General features: G+C 62.9%; 5 protein-coding genes across 5 annotated transcripts in view; 3 read left to right on the top strand and 2 right to left on the bottom strand.

The window, feature by feature from the left end:
- Nucleotides 1-572: 572 nt before the first annotated feature.
- MNEG_4736 (hypothetical protein) lies at nt 573-1149 on the top strand (the record flags this gene model as incomplete). Its single annotated transcript, XM_014046792.1, has 2 exons — nt 573-749; nt 988-1149. The coding sequence occupies 2 exons, from the start codon at nt 573-575 to the stop codon at nt 1147-1149; spliced, it is 339 nt and encodes a 112-aa protein (XP_013902246.1).
- Nucleotides 1150-2783: 1634 nt separating this feature from the next.
- Nucleotides 2784-5481, bottom strand: MNEG_4735 (hypothetical protein; the record flags this gene model as incomplete). The annotated part of the gene is made up of 5 exons (XM_014046791.1): nt 2784-3014; nt 3204-3264; nt 3503-3524; nt 3776-3972; nt 5168-5481. 5 exons carry the CDS (start codon nt 5479-5481, stop codon nt 2784-2786), a joined length of 825 nt encoding a protein of 274 aa, XP_013902245.1.
- A 1921-nt stretch (nt 5482-7402) lies between these two features.
- Nucleotides 7403-10382, top strand: MNEG_4734 (hypothetical protein; the record flags this gene model as incomplete). The annotated part of the gene is made up of 10 exons (XM_014046790.1): nt 7403-7456; nt 7979-8119; nt 8333-8360; nt 8507-8619; nt 9093-9169; nt 9374-9431; nt 9690-9747; nt 9949-10025; nt 10247-10267; nt 10356-10382. 10 exons carry the CDS (start codon nt 7403-7405, stop codon nt 10380-10382), a joined length of 654 nt encoding a protein of 217 aa, XP_013902244.1.
- A 994-nt stretch (nt 10383-11376) lies between these two features.
- Nucleotides 11377-15183, bottom strand: MNEG_4733 (hypothetical protein; the record flags this gene model as incomplete). Its single annotated transcript, XM_014046789.1, has 6 exons — nt 11377-11404; nt 12257-12666; nt 13078-13228; nt 13474-13609; nt 13883-14269; nt 14991-15183. 6 exons carry the CDS (start codon nt 15181-15183, stop codon nt 11377-11379), a joined length of 1305 nt encoding a protein of 434 aa, XP_013902243.1.
- A 1884-nt stretch (nt 15184-17067) lies between these two features.
- Nucleotides 17068-20249, top strand: part of MNEG_4732 (hypothetical protein) — a gene marked incomplete at both ends in the record, with an annotated part of 5627 nt that continues 2445 nt past the window's right edge. Inside the window, 7 exons of the mRNA XM_014046788.1 lie at nt 17068-17127; nt 17290-17451; nt 17637-17756; nt 17921-18003; nt 18235-18475; nt 19311-19749; nt 19944-20008. Coding sequence (XP_013902242.1) covers nt 17068-17127; nt 17290-17451; nt 17637-17756; nt 17921-18003; nt 18235-18475; nt 19311-19749; nt 19944-20008 — 1170 coding nt within the window. The remainder of the gene's footprint in view (nt 17128-17289; nt 17452-17636; nt 17757-17920; nt 18004-18234; nt 18476-19310; nt 19750-19943; nt 20009-20249) is intronic.

The raw sequence follows: 20249 nt of genomic DNA, 5'->3' as shown, positions 1-20249 counted from the left end.
CCACCACACCCCACCCCCAGGCCCACAAGGAGGGCATTGACGTGAAGAAGGCACTGGAGGAGCCCGCGCGCCGCAGCCTGCTGCGCCGCGAGCTCGACCGCCGGCTGGGGGACGGGCAGGCCGAGTTCGACGCAAAGCTGCTGCTGGACGAGCTGCCCACGGTGGGTTTTTTCCGCCTCGCAGTCCCGACCGCGTGACATCGTTGATTGTATGTGTGTTTTGCTCCATGCGTGCGACGATGGCGTGCCGTAGTTTATGAGAGAGTGGTCTGAGAGGTGCGACTCCAGAGTGCAGGGTGGGGCCTGCCTGGCGCCAAGAGCCGCAGCCTCCCCGTCTTCCAGGCTTCTCACGACTCGACATAGCCACGCCCACGGCCGCCAGGCTTGATGCCTTGTTTCCCCCCTTGATCGCCCGGCGACCCAACCCCCCCCCCTTTAGCGCTGAACGCACTCATTGTTACTGTGCACTCACTATTCCAACAACGTTTGACCTTGTTTGACCACCAGATCCTGGGCGTGGAGCAGAGCCGCATCAAGAGTCTCCTGCGGGAGCTCATCGGCAGCCGTAAGCGCATGCTGCTGGTGCAGGCCGTGAGCCAACACCGGCAGAAGCGCTCCAGTGACGTCATCACCAGCCTCAACAACCTGCTGAGCGCGTACCGCGCGCAGCCGGAAGCAGGCGGCGTGGGGGCGGTGCAGTGGGGGGAGCACGAGGAGCTCAAGGAGCTGTTCGCCACCTACTGCGGCAGGGTGAGCGCACGCGGCCCCCACTCTGCCCCGTCTGACCGCGGCTTCCTGACGCTGTTCCAGCCAGGGGGGCGCCGTCAAAACGGAGCGCCCGCCGCCGCAGCGACGCGGGAGCGCCTCGCCGCTTCGTGCGGAGCGAACGCGCGCGCCGAACCCCCACGCGGCGCGCGGCGTCCCGGGCGCGTCCCTGCGAGACCTCTCGTCTCTCATCCCGCGCCCCTTCGCCCAACCCTCTTCCCAGGTGGAGGACGGCGCCAAGAGGGAGGAGCTGGCCGGCCTGTTCGGCCTGGCCCCCTCTGAGCGCGACGAGGTCGCCGCCGCCGTCGCCGCCGCCACCGCCAGCGGGGAGAAGGCGAAGCAGCAGGCCGAGGAGGAGAAGGACGAGGTCGACCTGTTCTTCTGATCTGAGGTGGTGCGATCTGGCGATCTGATCTGATGTGATGTGATCTGAAGGGATCGTCAGCTGTTGGGGCCGGCAGGGCCAGGGGTTGGGGCCGCGCCAGGGCCACTCGCTCTGGGGCAGCGGCGGCGTTGATGCGAGCAGCCGGGCGCCTGCCAAGATGCAGAGCGCAGTGGGTCTGCTTCACCGGGTTTTTTCTTCTGCCAGCGTCGGCCCTTGCTTTGTCTTTAGTCATGTCCGTTTGTACCGTCGATCTTGGCATCTGTGAATATTGCATGGCCACACGCACGCCCGCATGACGCACCGCGCGCGGCCTTTCGTGGCGCCTGTTTTGGCCAGGCCCCGAGAAGAGGCCATCACGCGCACGCAGTCGAGGGCACTCAGCAGCAACTCCTACTCATTCCCTCTCGTCAACCCGTTTGTAAAGCTGTGCTCAATTAGACTATCCGGCGTATCTGTGCGGGCAGCGGTCTCGTCAGCAAACTGGTGATCAGGCGGGTTGCCGCTTGGAGGCCCGGAAACCCAGGTGCAGGCACGCATGTGTGCCAGAGACCTCGGTTGACCGGTCAAATGGCGTTGTGCGCCATGCCGCCTGCGCGCCCGCCTCCCAGCAGCCCGCCGCCCTGTGGCATACTTGCGGCGCCACAGGGTGATGCCGCCGCCGCCTCTGGCTCGGTGGCCGTGCTCGCCGCAGCCTCGGCTCGACGTCCCCACTACGTACATCATCCCCATCCGGCCGACGACAAAAACAGCGCGCGTTACATGCGTGCGGCAGAATTGTGCTCTGTGACCGCTCGCAGCCCAGCCCTCTCCGCCGCCCTCACGGCGGCCTTGCCAAGAAAAGCATCCGCCATCTCCCGCGCGCGCAGCCTGAGGGCGCTGCGCTGCGCCGCGCCTTTCGGCGCCCCAAGGTGCCCACAGGGTGCATTGCGGGCCTCGCGGCCCGACCGTGGCTCAACATCACAGGCAGTGCATGCGCGCGGCGCGCGGGCGCGGGCGCGCAAAGGTTGAGAATAAATGTGTCAGCGGGGCTCCGCAGGGGCGCCCCGGGGTTGTCAGGTGTTTTGGTGTTGCTGGGAAGGTCTTGCAACGGTTGACATGTCATGCAACCGAGGAGCAAGGCGGCCAAGAGCGATGGCCCTGGCTAGAGTTTGTGTGGCTAAGGGGGCTTGATCGCCGGCAGGCGCTGCTGGCACCGGTCTTTGCAGAGCATTGGCTTTGCAACGGCCCTCAGAGGAGGGGACCCGTGCCTGCAGCGGCCCCGCAGCTGAGCTCGGCGGCTCCAAGGGGAGTGGTGTGTGCGCATGGGGGTGATTCCAGACGAGCGGAGAAGCGCGCATAGTCCAGGGGTGGTGGCCCTTCATCTTCCCTCATAGCAAGCGAGCGATCATCATATCAATGAAGGTTTGCCTCTTCGCAAGGCGCCGCCGCCCGCGAGGCCGCGAGGCGCAGGGCGCCGCGTGGGAAGACGCGTCGCCCGCAGCCATGCCGACGGCCGCCCGGCGGCGCGCCGCAGCGCGGCGCCCCGTGAAAGGGAGGGGCGCGGCGCCGATTCGTTTGGGGCCGCATGGTGGTAAGGAGGGGGAAAGCAGGTACAAAACAACGCGTGCGGCGCAACTGCACATGTCGCGGCCGCGTCACCGCGACGCGACGGCCGACGAGGCAATCGTCGCGAGCCGCATCCAAGTCCACGCGCCCGCCGTCCGGCAGAGCGACAGTTTGAAGTACATGACCGCGACCGCCCTGAATATCCGCTGCCCCTTGAATTCAGAGGCCTGCGGGATTTTGACGTCGTTCAGGCACGACACCATCTTTTCGTCGCAGGTGCAGTTCAGGTAGCCGCTCGCTGCATAGCACTTGTCGTGCGCCTGCGGCGGAGGGACGCCGAGAGGGGGGGCAGGAATTCAAGGCCAACGTTTGCGGTGTCGGGCGTCCGTCAGACTAGTCCGCCAGCCGCTCGCCCATCCGCCACACACACGCTGTCTCGCCTGCACCGGCAGCCGGCGCCAGCGGCAAACCCGCGAGGAGAGGGCGCGGCCGAAAGTAAAGGCACCCACTTGGCAGCAGGTGTCCAGGGGGTCGATGGGAGCCGCGTCCCCACCATGGTTGGGGCCGCACCTGCAGCGGGAAAGAGCGCATGCGCATGCATTCAGGGTCGCGGTCAACGGGGGCGCTGCACCCTGGCTGCGACCGCGCGGGCCCAGCGCCGCGCCCTGGTCCTGCCTCGAGTGCAGACACGGGCCGCCGGCTGCTCTCGAGCCTGGCCGGCTTCCGCTTGTCGGGGGCAAGCCCTAGGGTCGTCGCTTTCCCTCCCAGTCTGCCGCCGGGTGCGAGCACAGTCCGCGCAGCTGCTCACCAGTTGCCGTACAGGGGCCAGCCTGCGGCCGTCCAGGGAAGCCAGCGACAGGGCGTGTGGGTTGGCGCGTGTGAAAACCGGCTGAGGCTTGTGCGCTCAGTGCAGTCTAGCGGCAGCTGCCGCAGCGTACGCCGCCTTGCAGGTACCCACAGCCACGCGCCGGTGCAGCGGTGGCCCTGCGGCCAGCGGCTGCGGCCCCCTTGCCTGCAGCCGGCCGGCACCTGCCCCCCCGACCGTTTGATCCTCCGGTGTGAGCAGGCCAGCCAAGCTCACTTGGCGCGTCGTCGCGATGCCGCGCCTGCACCCCGGAGAGCATCAGCACCACCAGCACCGCCCACGCCAGGAGCGCCCGCGGGCGAAAAGGCATAATGGAGCGAGTCTGCCGCCCGCCGCCGCCGCTGCCGGGCTGCTGCTCGCCGTTGTTGAGTTGAGCCTCGGGCCCCTGGCACGTTGTGCCACGCACCGACAAACTGTCAGCGTGCGACGCGTGCATGATGTGTGCATGATATGGGTCCAATACTGCGTTGGCTGGGACCGCGCAGGCCTGTGCATGCCGCAGCGTATGATATCTGCCGCACCAGCCGCCCCAGGAATCGGCCCTCCACACCGTCTTGCGGCCTTTATGACTGACTGTCGCCCTTATACAGGCGATATACGTCCATCCTACCTTATCTGAAGGCTGTGCAGCCTGCGCTGGCCTCCTCGGTGGATTGCAGCCGCTGGTCGCGCGGCAAACCTGCGCCAGGAGGCCCTAGCACGAGACTAATAGGATCCTTAACACTATCCAACCACCCAATATCCGTTCAAGGCCGTTTGTGAGGACGAACGCGGGATGGATGCAGGTCGCCGGGGTGCCCCAGCGAGCAGCGGATACGTGTGGACTCGGATGGCTCGTCTGGTAATGCACTGGGCGTGCCAAAAAGACGGATAAAGTAATATACATCAAAGTGATGTTGCATCGCCGGCACAACCATCTCATTGACCCATCGCCAGTCTTCTGCACTCCGCCTCTCGGCCATCACTACGCGGGCAACCGCCACAGTGGTGGCGGCGCTAGCACGTGATGGAATTTACGATTCCAATATGCGAAGTGATCTTCTGAGCAGCAGTGCGCACGCACCCCGGCGCCCGAAGCGGCTGCGCAGTGCGTGAACCCTTGGCTCATTGGCGCGCAGCGCACCCTCCGATACCGCATATCTGTGTAGAAGCTGCACTTAACAGCTTCCAGTGCCACGTAGACACGCAGCACATTCGACATGAACCCCAAGAGGCTCAGAACCGGGAGCGGGATACCGAAATTACCGACAACAGGCTGCTGCATAGAGTGGGATTGAAGTGCTGAAGTGCAATATCATTTGTTTGAAGCATAAAGTTCGTTCATCCTGTTCATATGTGCAATGCAGTCAAAGTCAGGACACAGTTGATGAGCTCTAAAGCCTGCCGCAGACTTCATGCTTGTATTTCTTATGGTCTTCTTGACGTTTGTGCATGCCACACCATTATCGCAGGCCTAGCAATATCAAGAAAGCATGAACACGGGTGGGACAGCTGTGCAGGGCGACGGCAGCCATAGATGCCCTAGCTTGGCTGGCGCCTCGCGCGACGGCGCGACCCACTGGCGCGTCGCCACGCCCGGCGGGCCGTCACCCGAGGTTCTGCAGCCACCGGAAGAACGACCACGACCCCCCTGATGACCTGCACGGCGCATTCCTGAAGTACAGCATCGCCGCCGTCTTGAACGCGTTCTGGTCCTCGCGCCGCGGCCCGTTGGAGATGAACACGCCCTGAAGGCATTCCAGGATATTCTTGTCGCAGTCGCAGTTGAAGTAGCCATTCTTGTCGTAGCACTTGTCGTGCGCCTGCGCGGCGGCAGCGCGCATGTCGCCAGGCAGATTCAGGACGGGGCAGCACAGCCAATGAGCAAAGCACACCGTGGGTGTCTTTCCAATGAGCTTGGTGGCGTCCGCATTAATGGGCATATTTTCCGGTCAGTGAAAAGGTTTGGACAGCCAGCACGCGAGCAAGCGAGCGAGGCGGGGCGGGCTGGCCGAAGCGGGGCCGCTGGGGATGCATCCCACCTCGCAGCAGGCGTCCAGTGCGTCGATGGGCTTGCCAGACCCGTGGTTGGGGCCACACCTGGAAGCGTATGCACGCCGACAACTGTTTGTGAGTGATGTTCGGCTTGAGGGGGGGGGAAGAGCGTGCGGCGGGAGGCGTGGCTGGGCTCAGCCCTGCTGCTGGAGTAAACAGAGATTTTGCAGCGGCTGCGGGCTGCACCCAGATGAGGAGAATGTACGCGTGTCGGGCGAGGCGTCCGTGAAACAGTCACACGTGCCGCCGCACCAGTTGCCGTAGATTGGGATGCTTGGGGCGTCTGAGGTGGGATGATGCGAGTGGACATGTTGCAAGGACACCCGTGAGTGTAACGGCACAAAATCTGAGTGGGTGCGAAAGAATTGAGCGGCCGGCCGCTGCCGCGCCTGCACGTGCTCGCAACTGAAACCCCATCCTCGCCGCCCGCTTGGAGGCCAGCGCCGCCGCAGCAGCACACTCACTTTGGTCGGCGGCCACCTCACGGCCCTGCACGTCTGAAAGCGCCAGCGCTAGCAGCAGCGCTCCAACCAGGAGCGTACACCGAAGCATGTGCATGGTGGGACTGCTTGGGCTGCAAACGCTGGCTTGCCGCCAGGACTGCGGGGGCGTTTGGGAGGGTTGCTGCGTGGTGATCAAAGCTCTGAAGCCTCTCGCCCACCGTTTGTGTTGGTGGCTGGACCCACGCGGGCAGGTGCAGCGCCACACCATTGGAACGGCCCGCCCCTGGGCCCCCTTCCCGACAGCGGCGCCGGGTGGGTGACCAGTTCGCAGCTGACTGTTTATCCGGGTAGAACTAGCAAACACATGATATACACACCGTGATGAGGGCCAAAGGGATTGTTCGGGCGTGCCGCAAGCACGCAATCTGAGTTCCTTGCAAGCGGGTGGCCGTGCTCACTTTCGCGGATTCTGTGCTACAAGTTGGATTTTATAACAAATGGAGGCGACCTGAGCGCGCTCCTCGTGGCAAAGCGCTTCCATAGAGGACCGCCGGGTTGCTCGTCTGGGGGCCGAGTGGCGGCGCCTGGGCGGCGCGGGCACGGCGTACTGCAGCCCTGCTCTGTGTCTTGTCCATACATCTGTATGGCTGGTGGTTGTCACAACCAACCTCTCTTGTCATAATTGTGCGCCTCACTTATCATAATTGATGTTGTATCCTGTGTGGATCATGCACTGGCGCGCGCTTGAGCGCACTTGTGTGTTCGCGTGTGTCCAGGCACTGGCGTGCGCTTGAGCGCACTCGTGTGTTCACATGTGTTCATGTGTGTGTGTTTGTGTGTGCGCGCGCGCGCGCACGTGCGTGCGTGTGTGACAGACAGAGAGAGTGTGTGTGAGTGCGCGCGCGTGCATGTGCTTGCAAAGGCGCGAGCGTGCGTGCACATGTGCATGCATGCGTGCGCGCACAGGGGTGTATGCAAGAAGTCCCTCAGTTCAGCAACACCAACAAAGAAATCGTCATTCTCATCATGGCAGAGCGTGTCGCATGGCAAGCTGTGCGAAAATTGGACTGCCCTATAGCGTAGGTGCGTTTCCTTGTGCTTTCAAACACAGAGCCGTATAGAACAGCGGTCAGGCGGTGCTGCTTGCCCCATCACGAAGGAGTGCCGTGCAGCTGCATGCCGGTGGCAGATTCCAGCCATCAAGGCGGTCCTGTTGTTTGCCCGACTCCAGCTGACCCACTGCCGTGAACTCAACCTTATGATATATCAACGGGCAGCCTCGTTGTGCCGCAACACTCTTTCTCCAAAAACTTGCTGCGCAAGCCCGTACGTAGATCTTTATCTTTTCCCAGGCGTGCCCAAAGCCATGGCAACCGAGCTTTCGAGGCTCAACGACCCCAACTTCGCCATCAACTTGGCGGTGGGGCCGCCCTTTCCCGAACTAGTCAGGCAGTTGCCTGGGAGCGGCCTCGTGCTGGGCCACCACTTCTCAAACGAAGCAAGCCGGTGCGAGGCGGCGCGGGGAGCACGCTGCAGCAACGTCGGCAGAATGCTTGCCTCAAGTCCATGCACGACTGTTGCACTTACGTATACCAATGTGTGCAGACCTTGCACGAGCCGGTGCGGTACCATGATACCACACACCTGCGCCTGCCTCGTGCGTTGCAAAGCGCCCACCTGATGCCGCGACCGCCACCCCCACCTGCTGCCTGCTGCCGCCGCAGCTTCATTTGAAAAAGGTGCGCCTGAAATCACTGCCCCGCCGAAGCAGCAGCCCGCCCTCGACCTGCAACCTACGCGTGATGATGCTCCCACTCGACCCTCTCGCTCCGCGCGTGCCGGCGGGACGCGCACGCGCCCCGGCCCAACGGCGGCGGCCGAAAGCCTGCCCGGCCCTCGCGCCTCCCTGGCGCGGGCGCCCCCTGGTGCTGGCGCCCCGCAGGCGCACGTGAGCCGCGACGACTTCCGGATCTTTGACTCCTGCGGCCGCGTCGTCGCGGTGCTGTGGCATCACGGCAAGAACCCATACGACGCGTTCGACCCCCTGCAGACCAGCAACACGATACAGGCCTACGACAGCAAGGTGCAGCCTTGGGGGGCCCCAGCAACGCTCCTTGCTGTAGCAGCAGTGCATGCGCGCTCTGGTGGAATGAGAGCGGAAGAGAGGGGATCTTGTAATTCGATGACCTTTTTATAGGCGGCATTGTTGGTAAGGCAAGGGCTGCCCGGGGCAGCCCGAGATTCCTCGGGTCACCCACATGCACCCGACGCCTGCCCGTCCCCGCCCGCTCCGCAGATGGGGGAGTGGGAGTCTGCGTGCAACGGTGAGCTCTGGACAACAGATTGTCTCTCGTTTGAGCAGGGTCAAACGAGGTCCAGGTGAATCGTGTGGGCGGTGCAGACAGACCAAGCAACCACTTGCATCCTAACGCCGCATTGCTCGCCCCAAACACCGCCTGCTGCACCCCAGTCACTGGCTACAACGGGATGACGAGCCTGAAGATCCGGCCCAAGGCTATCAGCAGGCACGGGCGGCAGTGGGTGTATGACTCGAGTGGCGCGCTGATCTTCAACATCGGCAAGGTGTGTGTGCGTGTGTGTGCGCGTGTGTGTGCGTGTTTGGATGCATGCACCGGTGCGTGTATTTATGTGTAAATGTACGTGTATGTGTATTTTTTGCGCATGTGTGCGTGTGTGTGTGAGAGTGTGCGTGCGCACCATGCATGCATGCATTCGTGCGTGTGCGCATGCATGTGACTCTGTGTATGTATAATCCTGTGTTTGTGGAAGTATTTTGGGATATTATCGTGTGGGTTGCAAGCTTGTGCACATTTGTATGTGTACACACATGCACGCATGCAAGCACACATGCACGCATGCAAGCACGCATGCCGGGGCATGAACGCCCCTGCACACCTGTGACATCGATCATCCTGATGGAGATCGCAGCCGAACAGCAGGCAGGCACCAGAAGGCGACGCATGCGGGATCGAAGCAGGCAGGCAGGCATGCGCCAGGGACCTCCCTGATTCATGCCCATCAACCACCGCCCTCAGGAGAGCAAGCTCAAGAACCTGGCCCTGCGCTCCAACATAGGCGTCATGAAGGGAGAGGGCAAGGAGGTCCTGTACAGGTGGGGGCAGTCGAGGGCGGGGGCCGGGGGAGGCGGCAGCGCCGGCAGGCGGGGCCAAGGGCCGCACGCAGCTTTGCTCCCGTCGAGCCCGCGATGCTGCTTCTGCCTCACCGCTGTTGCTGGCCGGCAGTCCTTGCGGCGTGGGTGCGCGCGCAAGGGGCGGATCAAACCTGATGCACCCACATGCATCGCGGGGCCCCGCAGGATCCTGCCAGACCTTATGGGCCGCACATTCCAGATCGTCAACCCGCGGGACGAGCTGGTGCGAAGAGCCCGCGCGCTCTGCTCGCACTGTCCAGAGCGCCGTCCGTCTCATGCGGCTGCTGCTGCTGCTGCTTTTGCTGCTGTTGCTGCTGCTGCTGCTGCTGCTGCTGCTGCTGCTGCTGCTGCTGCTGCTGCTACTGCTGCTGCTGCTGCTGCTGCTGCTGCTTCTTCTGCCGCCTGATGCAGGCCGCCTGTGCTGGCAGTGGTGGCTGGCATGCTCTGCGCACGACAAGGCGTTATGTTGCTTCCATCCCAGGTCTGCTTCTGCCAGAAAAGCACTAAGGCGCTCGTGTTAGAGGCGGCGCTCGGCGCGGGTGAGCACAGCTGATCGGGGGACGCTGCGTCGAGGATCGTTGCGGCTGACATGCGCAGTGTTGATGTCTGTTGAGTAGTGGTGCCAGGCGACCAGCGTCCGGCCAGCGCCTAGCACCTCATGTCAAGTGGGCGGCGTCAACCAGCCTTGCACACTCAGCCGCAGCAACACCAACAAGTAAGACCATGTCGATGCTTCCCAGGCAGCGAGATGATCATTGATGTGGCGCCCGGCGTTGACTGGACGGCCATTGTCGCGATCATAATGGCGCTGCGGCAGGTGGGCCAGGGCAGCCGGCCGCCCGCGCCGCAGCACGCGGCGCTCCTCCGACAATTGGCGGCTCGCTGTGATTGCCTGCGCCTTGTGCCTTGCCAGGCGTGCGTCGGTGTGCGTGTGTTATTGGCAGGGGCTGGGCGGGGCACGCGCTGTTTGTCATGTGCTGATTGAACCACCACTGCGCTCGTTTCTCATAATCGACTGCTCACTGCCTCACTCCTCAGGTCGGCGCGCACTTTGTTAAGGTGGGTGCTACGGGCTGGTGGTGGGGGCAGGGACGAGTCATGCGCTGCATTATGCCAGACCAGGACCGCCCGCTGCGCCCCAGCACAGACCGCCGACGCGTCGCCGTCGCTCTAGCCGCGTGCCCTTTTGCCTGCTCTTAGAGCGCGGCAGCGACGATGCGCCTTCGTCACATTCAGTCGATCATCGCATCTAATCATCACTATTCAACACGGCATTCACAGGACGCTCTCAAGAACTTTGTCGTCAACCCCCTCAAGGGCGCCGCGGTCGACGGCGCCATCGACGCTGCGGGCCTGCAGGGGGTCGCGGGCAGCGTCGGCGGCGCGCAGGATGCGGCCCTGTCGTATGCACCAAGGCGCAGCAGATACACCAGGCGTTCTTCACATAAGGGCGGCGCTGCCGCCCCCGGGGGGCTACCTCCTCAAGATCCCGAGGCATGGCATAAAAACTGCGCTGCCAACACAATTTTTCCCCCAGTGCTCGTGCGGCTGTTCATTCCATTGTGCAACGGCGCACCTCGCTTTGCTTATACCCATGCACGCGAGCTCAAGCTTCTGTTTTCACCGGCGACGGTTTCTGCTGTCGCACACATGGCATGTGGTGCTGTCATGAATGATCGAATGGGGTGGGAAGCCTCATCGCCTGCCATGGTCGTTACAAACTGTGTGATGTGGTTGCCTCGGCCTATGCTTTGCCGCATGGAATTATGGACCTGTACAAGCAATGCCATACATCTGCCACCTGAGCTATTTCCAACAACCCATGCATGTAATGATTACCACATCAGCAGCAAGTAAGGGGGATCGATGCTGTCACTTCGAGCTGGACCAACTAGGTTGGACTCAAGCTTATGCTTTGCTGAGAGTTGTGCTCGCTGCCTGGTTTAAGAATACTACCAACACACAACCAGGTCATGTGCGCAGCCAAATCATTGCATGTGCCCTGCCCCACTCGACAACACGAGCGTAGGGTCCGCCCAGAGGCGCAGCACCAGAGTGCGTGCGCCTGTACACCAAAATCGCATGTCCAGCCTAACGACGTGTCTCAAATTCAGCACATGTGTTTCAAAAGTGAGGACTTCCCTGCACCTTTGCATTTGTATGCACAATCATGCGAACACCGCCATGAAGGTCAAACTGCACATCAAACGCGCAGCAGTGTGTTAGGTCAAGCGTGGTGTACCACCAACGACACGTGACCGGCCAGCCGATTCAACAACTAGCCCTGAACAGCCTCCCCTGCCCCTATCTCTGTGCTGAATCAACAGGTTGCCAATAAGCCCTCGAGGCTGGTGTCCAGAAGGTGAGGCAAACTACACCGATGGTCCCACAGATTTAAGATGGGTCAAGGCTCATTCAATGGCCTTTGGACAGCAGAAGCCCGCTCCAAACAAATTCAAGACCCAGTCCGTCCATCGATCCGTAAATCACACATTAATGCATCACAACACGTACTCTCGTTCAACTCAATGCAACGACCTCACGCTGGCGGGGCACCACCAGCACTGCCGTTCCTGCTGTTGGCTGCAGCACTGCCGGTGCCACCACTGTGGCTGCTGCTGCCATGCGGGCTGGGCTGCACCTTCAACTCCATGACCCACTGCTGCACGGGCTCGAGGGTTGAGCACACACTGGCCAACGCCTCCCCCTTGGCTGTCTGCCATGGCTGCCTGGTAAAAGTGTCAAAAACCCCGGGCGGAACCACAAACACCAGCCGCGCTGCCTTGCTGCGCTCTGGGCCCAGGCGCTCTAGCAGCTTCACTAGAGGGCGCGCCTGGATGCCATGCGCACGTCCGACCGTGAACTGCAGGATCAGAGGTGCATCAGAGCCACACAAAACGATGGCATCCCATGCAGCATTGTTGATGCCGAGGGGCATGATGTATGCGTTGCTACTGTGGCTGGTTGTGGCCAAATCCTCTGTACCGCCATCCCACCTCAACTGCATCCCCGTGGGTATTGTGTAGAAGGGGTTGGTAAAAGTCAGACTTTGTTGGCTGCTGCAACTGCTGCCCCACAACAATGCACAGCTGCTGCTGCTGCTGCTGCTGCTGCTGCTGCTGCCCCTGCTGCTGCTGCTGCTGCTGCTGCTGCTGCTGCTGCTGCTGCTGCTGCTGCTGCCCCTGCTGCTGTGGTGGCGGCTGGAGAATATCCTCCTCTGCAAGATGCAGCGGCTGCAGCTGCCGCCACTTGCACGTGACGCCGCCCTGCTGGAACACCTTGTGCCCATGCCGCTCAAACAGCACGCCCCTCAGGCCAGCAGGGTTGGTCTCGTCCTTGGACGCCACCAGGAACTGCCGCAGGCCTTGTCGCAGCTCAGCTGCCAGCTGCTGTAGCACCAGGTCCGCGATGCGGGGCGACGCGAAGTTCACGTAGCCCACTGAGAAATCTGACCGAACCTGTGGCATCAGCGAGAGGGGCACCAGCAGCACACAGTGGTGCGCAAGTTTTCAGTACTGCAACTCCCCCACACTGGAGTGCGAGGAAAGCGCATGCAAGTTAGCTTTGCGACAGGCAGAGTACGGCAAGTACAAGCGCCGCACGTTTCAGAAAGAAAGGCTATGCTGCGCACGACCGTTTTGAAGGCCGAGCTCCCTGTGAAAGGGGGCTGCATTCTGCTTACTGGAACTGTCAGCTCAACACATCAACAAACGGCATTTCAAACGCGCTGCTCAAACCAGCCGCTGCAGCAAGATGCATCATAGCTGTGCACCACTTGGTGTCAACCCCAGATTTGGGCGCACCTGGAAATGACCCAATGTGTGGGGAAATTCGGAGGCGCAGCTGACGGCCTGTTCGATGGCACGCACCAGCTGCTGTGCACTCTGCTTGTGCAGGGCTCCGCGCACCCGTTGCTCAGGGTCCGTGTTGAGCTTCACCAATACATGCCTGATGCTGCCTCCCAGCCAGGAGTACCGCTCCGCCACGGTGTCAGCTGCCACATCCTCGTACAGCCGCTGCCTGCAGGCCTGCAGCTCGGCAAGGCTCCATGTTGGCATGTAGAGGGGTTCATGGCAGTACCTTAAAGGCAGCAGGGTCGGCAACAGAAACACCCGGGCGAGTTGATTGCCTCGGCAAGGCACTTTGTGCAGCGAAAATGGGACCGGAGGAGGTGGGCTCAGCCAACTGCGTGCGGCAACAGGCCCTGCAGTTATGAATCCCAAGCATCTCAAGCCAGCCAGCTTCAAGTCGGCGACAAGACTTACTTGCCCTTGATGAACGTGCGGAAGTTGGAATAATCAGGTGACGACAGCACCACCGTCTTAGTGAGGCCCCCAAATTCCACATTGGCTGCCGGCGGGCCTTCCACGATCAGCCAGGCCTCGCCAGCGCGCAAGTCATCTGCAAAGCGGTAAAGGACCAGGCCGGAAAGCGTGGGTAAGGGGCAGCTAGCATGCCATCTGTACAAACTGCTGTCAGTTGTGTTGGAAAACAAGGGGACGCCATTGACACAGGCCCTGGCCCATAACAACATGGGCTGGACCGCTGTTGCTGTTGCCAATGGCAAGTGCGGATTGGGAAAGCCGTCTGCGGCCTCATCGGGATCGAGGTGTCATGCTTGCGCACCTTCACCACAGCAACTGCTTTCCCCTATGTGAAGTTGACTGTGCTCACCGTCGTGCACCGATGCCATCACAGACTTGGCCACAGCTTGGGGACCGCTGAAGTCAAACTTGATGCGGCACCAGCGCCTCTCCTCCTCGTACTCGTAAAAAACAGTCTGCTGCTCGATGCCGAGCTGCTGAATGAGGTAGAGGGCGAAGGCGCTCTTGCCAGTGCCAGGTGTGCCTGTCACAACAAACCCCGGTTGCTGCCCTTCATTGCTGCGGCTGGCCCACAGCAAGTCGAACATCCTGCGGTAGCTGCGCCGAATGTACAGGCTGCCACGCAGCTGTGGCGGCAGGCCCGCAGGCTGGCTTGCTGGCTGGCGCAGGCAGCCATCAACCTCCTGGGTGTCCACCAGCTGCTGCGCCCAACATCCCAGGTCCTTGTCCGCGCGTGCTGCGTGTGAGGGAAGAGTTGACAAGGCAAGCCCCGAGAAGCCAGTGTCCAACTCAGTAACATGGGTGACAAGTTGCATAACTGCAAAATGCAGGTGTTGTGCAGGGTAGGGCTACAGAGCCTTTGATACAGGACAACATTGATGGCTGGCATGCTGCACACGGTCGTGCATGCAGTCTCCTGACATGCAGGGCTGCTGCAGCGTGTTTGCATGGGGTGCAACACAAGCGTGCGCCATGTGATACATGGCTGGCCACGAGCGAATGCAAAAGCCATGCGTTACTCACTGATTGTTGCTATGGGGACGCCGGAGAAAGCCGAGGCGGGAGTCATGGAAGGTGGGGAGGTGGGCTATCAAGTAAGAAGGTCGCAATACCACACAATCGACATGGGGCACGCAGCTCCACAGCAGTGCTGCAGAGCTGCCTGCTGACCTGCAGCCACCAAAGCATGCCTCATAAAGTGCTTCATAAGCCTAATGAGAGCAGGCACAGGCAAAGCCAATGCCCTTGCTCGTTGATAACAAGCAGTCGCGGACCAGTATGTCGAGGAGGCTTACGCCAGCTGTGGCTGGGTCGTGCACACATGCTGCAAGCCGTGCCCGCAGCTGCGGCTTGCAGGCCGCGGCTTTCATGCACGCATGCCATGTCCCAGCACTCGGCACGTGCCTGAGGCATTGTCCCCGCTGCGAAGCCAGCCGCGGGTCTGCGCCGCTCCTCACCTGCCCTGGCCTTGATGTCTTCAGCGTGAACATCGATGATCACGCCGGCAGCCCTCAGGGTTGGCAGACTTGCATTACAAAGCTGCTCGGTGGTCCGCATGTGACCAGCCCACAGTGACTCGGCGTAGCCGCCATAGTCACAGTCCAGGCTGATGAGGTGGGCCCGCAGGTCTTCCACATCAGAAAATCTCATGATGCTGTGGCACTTGTGGACGTGGCGAACCACAAAGAGAGAGTTGGTGAACACTTTGAGTGCTGCCACTCAATCGCACGGACTTGGCGCATATGCTCGCCTCAGGCAGCAGCTGCACAGCCGTGGCGCCGCTAGCCGTGCCTCTGCCCTCGCCCATTCTTCGTGTACGCAACATGAGCAAAGGAGTTCTATAATCTACGGAGCGGATGCGCTACCAATGCTGGGTGCAGGCAGCAGAGCACGACTGATTGGGGCCCCCATTGCTCCCACCTAGTGCATTAGGCCCCTGGACATGTCCAGCACCTGCAGGCAGCAGATGGTTGGGGCGAGCTGCTTGGAGGTCCAAGGTGGTGCCTAGCAGCAGGGTGCCATGCATACAAATCGCTGTGCAGAACCACTACGTGTCGAAGCCATGGACACGTGGCATGCAGTGTGCGTCCTACAGTATCACAGTGTGCGTCCTACTACCACGCAGAGGAGCGTGGCGTGATGCCTTGGCCTACCAACGACAAGCGGCAGCACAAGCAGCGCACCACCACCCAGTACCCAGCCTCTGCTATCATCTGGCTCGACCTGCACCCCTCCGCCCAAAGACAAGCTGCAACCCGAGACACACGGGGTTGGTTGGAAAAACCGAATCGAGCTGCTCAAGGCTTCCAGGTGCCCCAGCGCTGTGCATCCGCCAATTGCCTGCTCATAGGCAATCAGTAACATAATCACAGCAACCTCAGCCGTGCATGGACTAGTGGAGAATGCAGGGGGGGCGCAACTGCCTGCTCACCCTGAAGTGTCTCCCTTCGCGATGCGACCTGACCACGACGACACAACCGAAACGGTTGCAGTATAAACAGAGAGGGCTATTAGGAAGAAGAACTTGCTAGCACCAACACCTGCAAGCGCGGAGAAATTGGCGAGGTTGCCGACGTGCTGTCAAGGTGCTTTGGGAGTGAACTGCGGGCTAAATGGTTTTTCAGAAACGATACAAATGCAAGCGGAGGTAAGTTGAGCAGACGACAAGCGGGAATGATGTGCTGGTGTGGTAGGGTTTCAATTCTTTGCACACATGTGTGGGTTTACATAATGGATTTGCTGATGTTGGCAGCCTTGGCTGCAGCCAGTGTTGTTACAAACCGTGTGTTGCGGTCGCCTCAGCCCACACGTCAGTCCCTTTTGTATAGACCTGCAGAAGCACTGCCGCACATATGCCACCTAGAAACTGCACTCAAGCACTCATGCATGTGATGCTTATGATACCTCCTCATACATGTCTTCCTTATCACATCAGCAATAAGTGTTGTTATTGGGGATGCATGCTGTTGCACCCAGATCACAGTATTGACCAACTACGTTTGGTCAAGCCCACATTGCTCAGAACTAAGCAGCTCCTGTTTAAAACAAACACTGACAGCACACATTCAGGACCAGTGCACAGCACTTTCACTGCAGGTATCCCCACTCAAGTGCAGCAAAGAAGGGCCCGTCACACCGTCTGGCGGAACACCCTGCGCCTGGGTGCCAGCTGGTTGTGCCCGTCACCAAAATCACGTATGCATCAAGACTGCTTGGTCCAACAACTCCATATGCGTGTCCAAGACGACACGCTCCCTGGGTTTATGCTTGTGTATCACATCCGCGATGGGAGAGAAAAGATAGATAGATCGCTTTCTCACGGATCATCCACAGCAAGATATATCTTAGTGCAACAAAGGCATAAGATAAATTCCGGGTCCCAACCTACGCCCGGTGGTTGGGGCACGGCGTTCGAAGCCGGGTGTAGGCGCGACCTAGTGAGTGTAGGAGGCCTGCGGGAGGCACGGCAAGATGAGGGGATTCCTTGGTAACATTGCCTCGAACCTCGCCTCGGCGTCGGCGCAAGCTCACAACATGGCATCGAGTGTGCAGCAGCACCGAAGCGCCAGCGGGGGCGGCGTCGGTGCATCAGTGGTGAGTGCCGTGAGGGGGGAGCGTGCGGCTCGACTCATGTCTTGCCGTGCCGGTAGCGTGGGCCCAGCTTTTGCAGTAGCCGGCAGAAAAGCTGCCGCCCGTGATAAGACGCCCCGACACGACGATGGTCGCCCTTGTTGCGAACGCGACCCTGCCCCGCAGCACCAACAGCAGCAGCAGCAGTCGCAGCAGCACCAACCGGGTGCCGTGCAGCCGGCGGGCCCGTCGCTGGCGGCGCGCCTGGCGGCGATGAGCGAGCAGCAGCTGCGCCAGCACATTGTCGCCGACCGCACGCGCCTCAAGCAGATGAGCGAGCAGCTCAGAGTGAGTGCTCGCAAACGCCGCCCTGGCCGAGCCGCCTCACGACCTTGCGGCCGCGGCCTCTCCTCCTCCGCCGCAAAGCCCGGGCCGCAGCGGCGAGCGCACCCTGACGGTTGTCCCCTCCACCATGTAAAGCGCCGCAAGCGAGCCGCGGCTCCGCTCGCCCACCCCCTTTTTCTTTATCGCAGGAGGCGCATGACGCCAACGCGAAGCTGCACGCCGACACGCAGCACCTGCAGCACCAACTCAAGCTCGCCAACGCCCTGGCGCGCGCCCCAGACCGGCCCGCGGCGGACGCCGCACTGCAGGTGCGGACGCGGCCCCCTTGACACAACAACCTTGCCCCGCAGCGCCCCGCTTTCGAGGGCGGGGGCCTGTAGCCGCCCCTTGCGGTCAGGAGCAGCGGCCACTGCCCCCTTTTTCTGCAAGGGGAGATGGCATTGAATATTGTGGGTGCTGCTGCGTTCCGCAGGAACTGCTGGTTGAGCTGCAGGGGCACATGAGGGACCTGACGCTGCAGCTGACCGCGGCGCGCGAGGAGGCGGATGCGCACAAGTGAGGGGCGATATGGAGGGGGGGAAGCAGGCGTTTGACCGCGGTCAAAGGAGCGGGTCTTGGGAGCGGAGCGAGGCTGGCGCGAAGGGGCAGGGGCGGCGGGAACAGGCTGCCAAGGGGCGGTGGGTGGGGGGCGCAGCAAGCGACGTTGCGCCTTGCTTGCAGGCTAGTGACGGAATCGGGCCTGTGTCGCGAACGGCGCGCGCTCGCCCTCGCCGCCGACGCGCGCAGGCGCGCCGCGCAGCAGCACGCGGCGGCGTCGGCGGCGGCGCAGCAGAAGCTGGAGGCGGCGCGCACAAGCAGCGGCGGTGGCGCCGCGAGCGACGGGGGCGCTGAGCTGGCGCAGCTGAGGGACGAGCTGGCGGCCGCGCAGCGACGCGCTGATGATCTGCAGCAGGAGCTGTCGGCGCAGCAGTTCAAACTGGAGGTCGGGTCGGCCAGCAGCGGCGACGTGGCGCAGCTCAAGGGGCAGGTGCGAGGGTTTTAGGTCACCTGGATCGTCATTGGGCTGATGCAGCTGCTGTTGCTACCGCTGCCGTGGCAGCTGCTGAAGTGATTTGCTGCCGCTACTGCCGCGCCTGCTGCTGCTGCTGCTGCTGCTGCTGCTGCTGCTGCTGCTGCTGCTGCTGCTGCGGCCGCTGTTGCTGCTGCCGCTGCCGCTGCCGCTGCTGCTGCCGCTGCCGCTGCCGCCGCTGCTGCTGCTGTGCTGCAGTGCCCACCTTTTACCGGATGCGGGCAGCAGCTGCGGCACTGCCAAGAAAGCGGTCTGCTGCACTCCCCATTGACCTTCTCCTTCGCGATGCGTTCGATTGCCCATCTTGGCCGCAGCTGTCCGCATTGGAGCAAGAGCTGGAGACAGCCCGCCTGCAGTGGGCGCAGGAACGCGCATCCCTCGAGGCCGCAGCGCGCGACGCGCTTGGCGAGCTGCGGCGGACGCACGACGGGCTCGCCGGGGTTGCTGCCCAGGTGGGGCGGCGGCGGCGGGGGTTGGCGGCCCTGAAACCGTGCGTTGGGCGGCGGCTGCGCTGCTGCCATGCTGCCGTGGTATGCATTGCCCCTGCGCGCAGCTGAGAAACGGAGCGGCAGCCGCATGAACGCGTGGAGCGCGGCAGCCCCTTCCCCTTTCAAAAGCTGACCCGCCCACACGCTCCCGCCGCCCGCCGCCCGCGCCGCGCGGCCCCGCGCCGCGCCGGCCGCCCCTGCGTGGCCCCGCTGCTGCCCAGAAGGACCTGCCTGAACTCGAGGCGCAGCTCTTGCGGATGAGGAGCGCCCTGGCCGCCGCCCCAGGCGGCTCCCCGCAACCACAGCGGCCCGGCGGCGAGCAGCCGGCGCCCGGGGAGGCCGCGGCGGCGCGGCTCGCGGCGGCGACGGCGCGCGCGGAGGAAGCTGCGGGGCAGCTGGAGGCGGTGCGGGCCGAGCTCGCGGCGGCGCGGCAGCAGCTGGATACGCATGCGGCGCGCGTGCGGGAGCTGGAGCAGCAGCAGGAGCAGCAGCAGCCGGGCGCGCTTGGCGCCGCGGCAGCGGCAGATGCGCAGCGGCTCGAGCAAGAGCTGCGCGCCGCGACCGACGCGGCGGCCGCGGCCGCCAAGCGCGCGGACGAGCTGGGCGCGTCGCTCGCGGCGGCGCGCGCTGCGGCGGAGGAGGCGGAGCGCAGGAGCGGCGACGCGGCGGCGGAGGCGGCCGGCCTGCGGGCGCAGCTGGCGGCGGCGGCGGCGGCGGCGGCGGCGCCCGCCGGCGGACGCAACTGTGAGCGCAGCGGCCGCTGCTGCCGTGCGAAACAAGCCGCCCGCCCGCACGACTTGCATGCAGCCCCGCCCCATGCTCCGCCTTCTGTCCCACATCCGCCATCGCGTCTCACTCCAACACACCACCCGTCGTCAACCCCCCCCCCTTGGATGACACACCCGCCTGTCTGCCTTCGGTGCCCCTGCCGCCTGCAGCGGACCCGTCCTCTCTTCTTACAGACGAGATGGACCGCCTGCGGTCGCAGCTGTCCGCTGCGCAGGTGGGCGGCGCGGCGCTAGGGTAATCCGCCTTGCCGGGCCGCCGAGGGTCCATCCGCGCCGGGCGCCGCTTGGATCACGCTCTCAGATTGGGACGCATGCGGCAGCAGCGGGCAAGCTTCGTCGCCGAACGACACGGCTGCGTCGCTGGTTTCGAGCACCAACCTTGGCGTCTCGCGACCCCCGTGGTATCAAGACGCAGAGCAGCCCACAGCACGGTGCCCCGCGCGCCCCTCCCCGCCC

Source organism: Monoraphidium neglectum (assembly GCF_000611645.1).
Source record: "Monoraphidium neglectum strain SAG 48.87 unplaced genomic scaffold scaffold00671, whole genome shotgun sequence".
Taxonomy (NCBI): Eukaryota; Viridiplantae; Chlorophyta; class Chlorophyceae; order Sphaeropleales; family Selenastraceae; genus Monoraphidium; species Monoraphidium neglectum.
The sequence above is the reverse complement of the archived record's forward strand: the minus strand, read 5'-3'. Positions and strand labels throughout refer to the sequence as shown.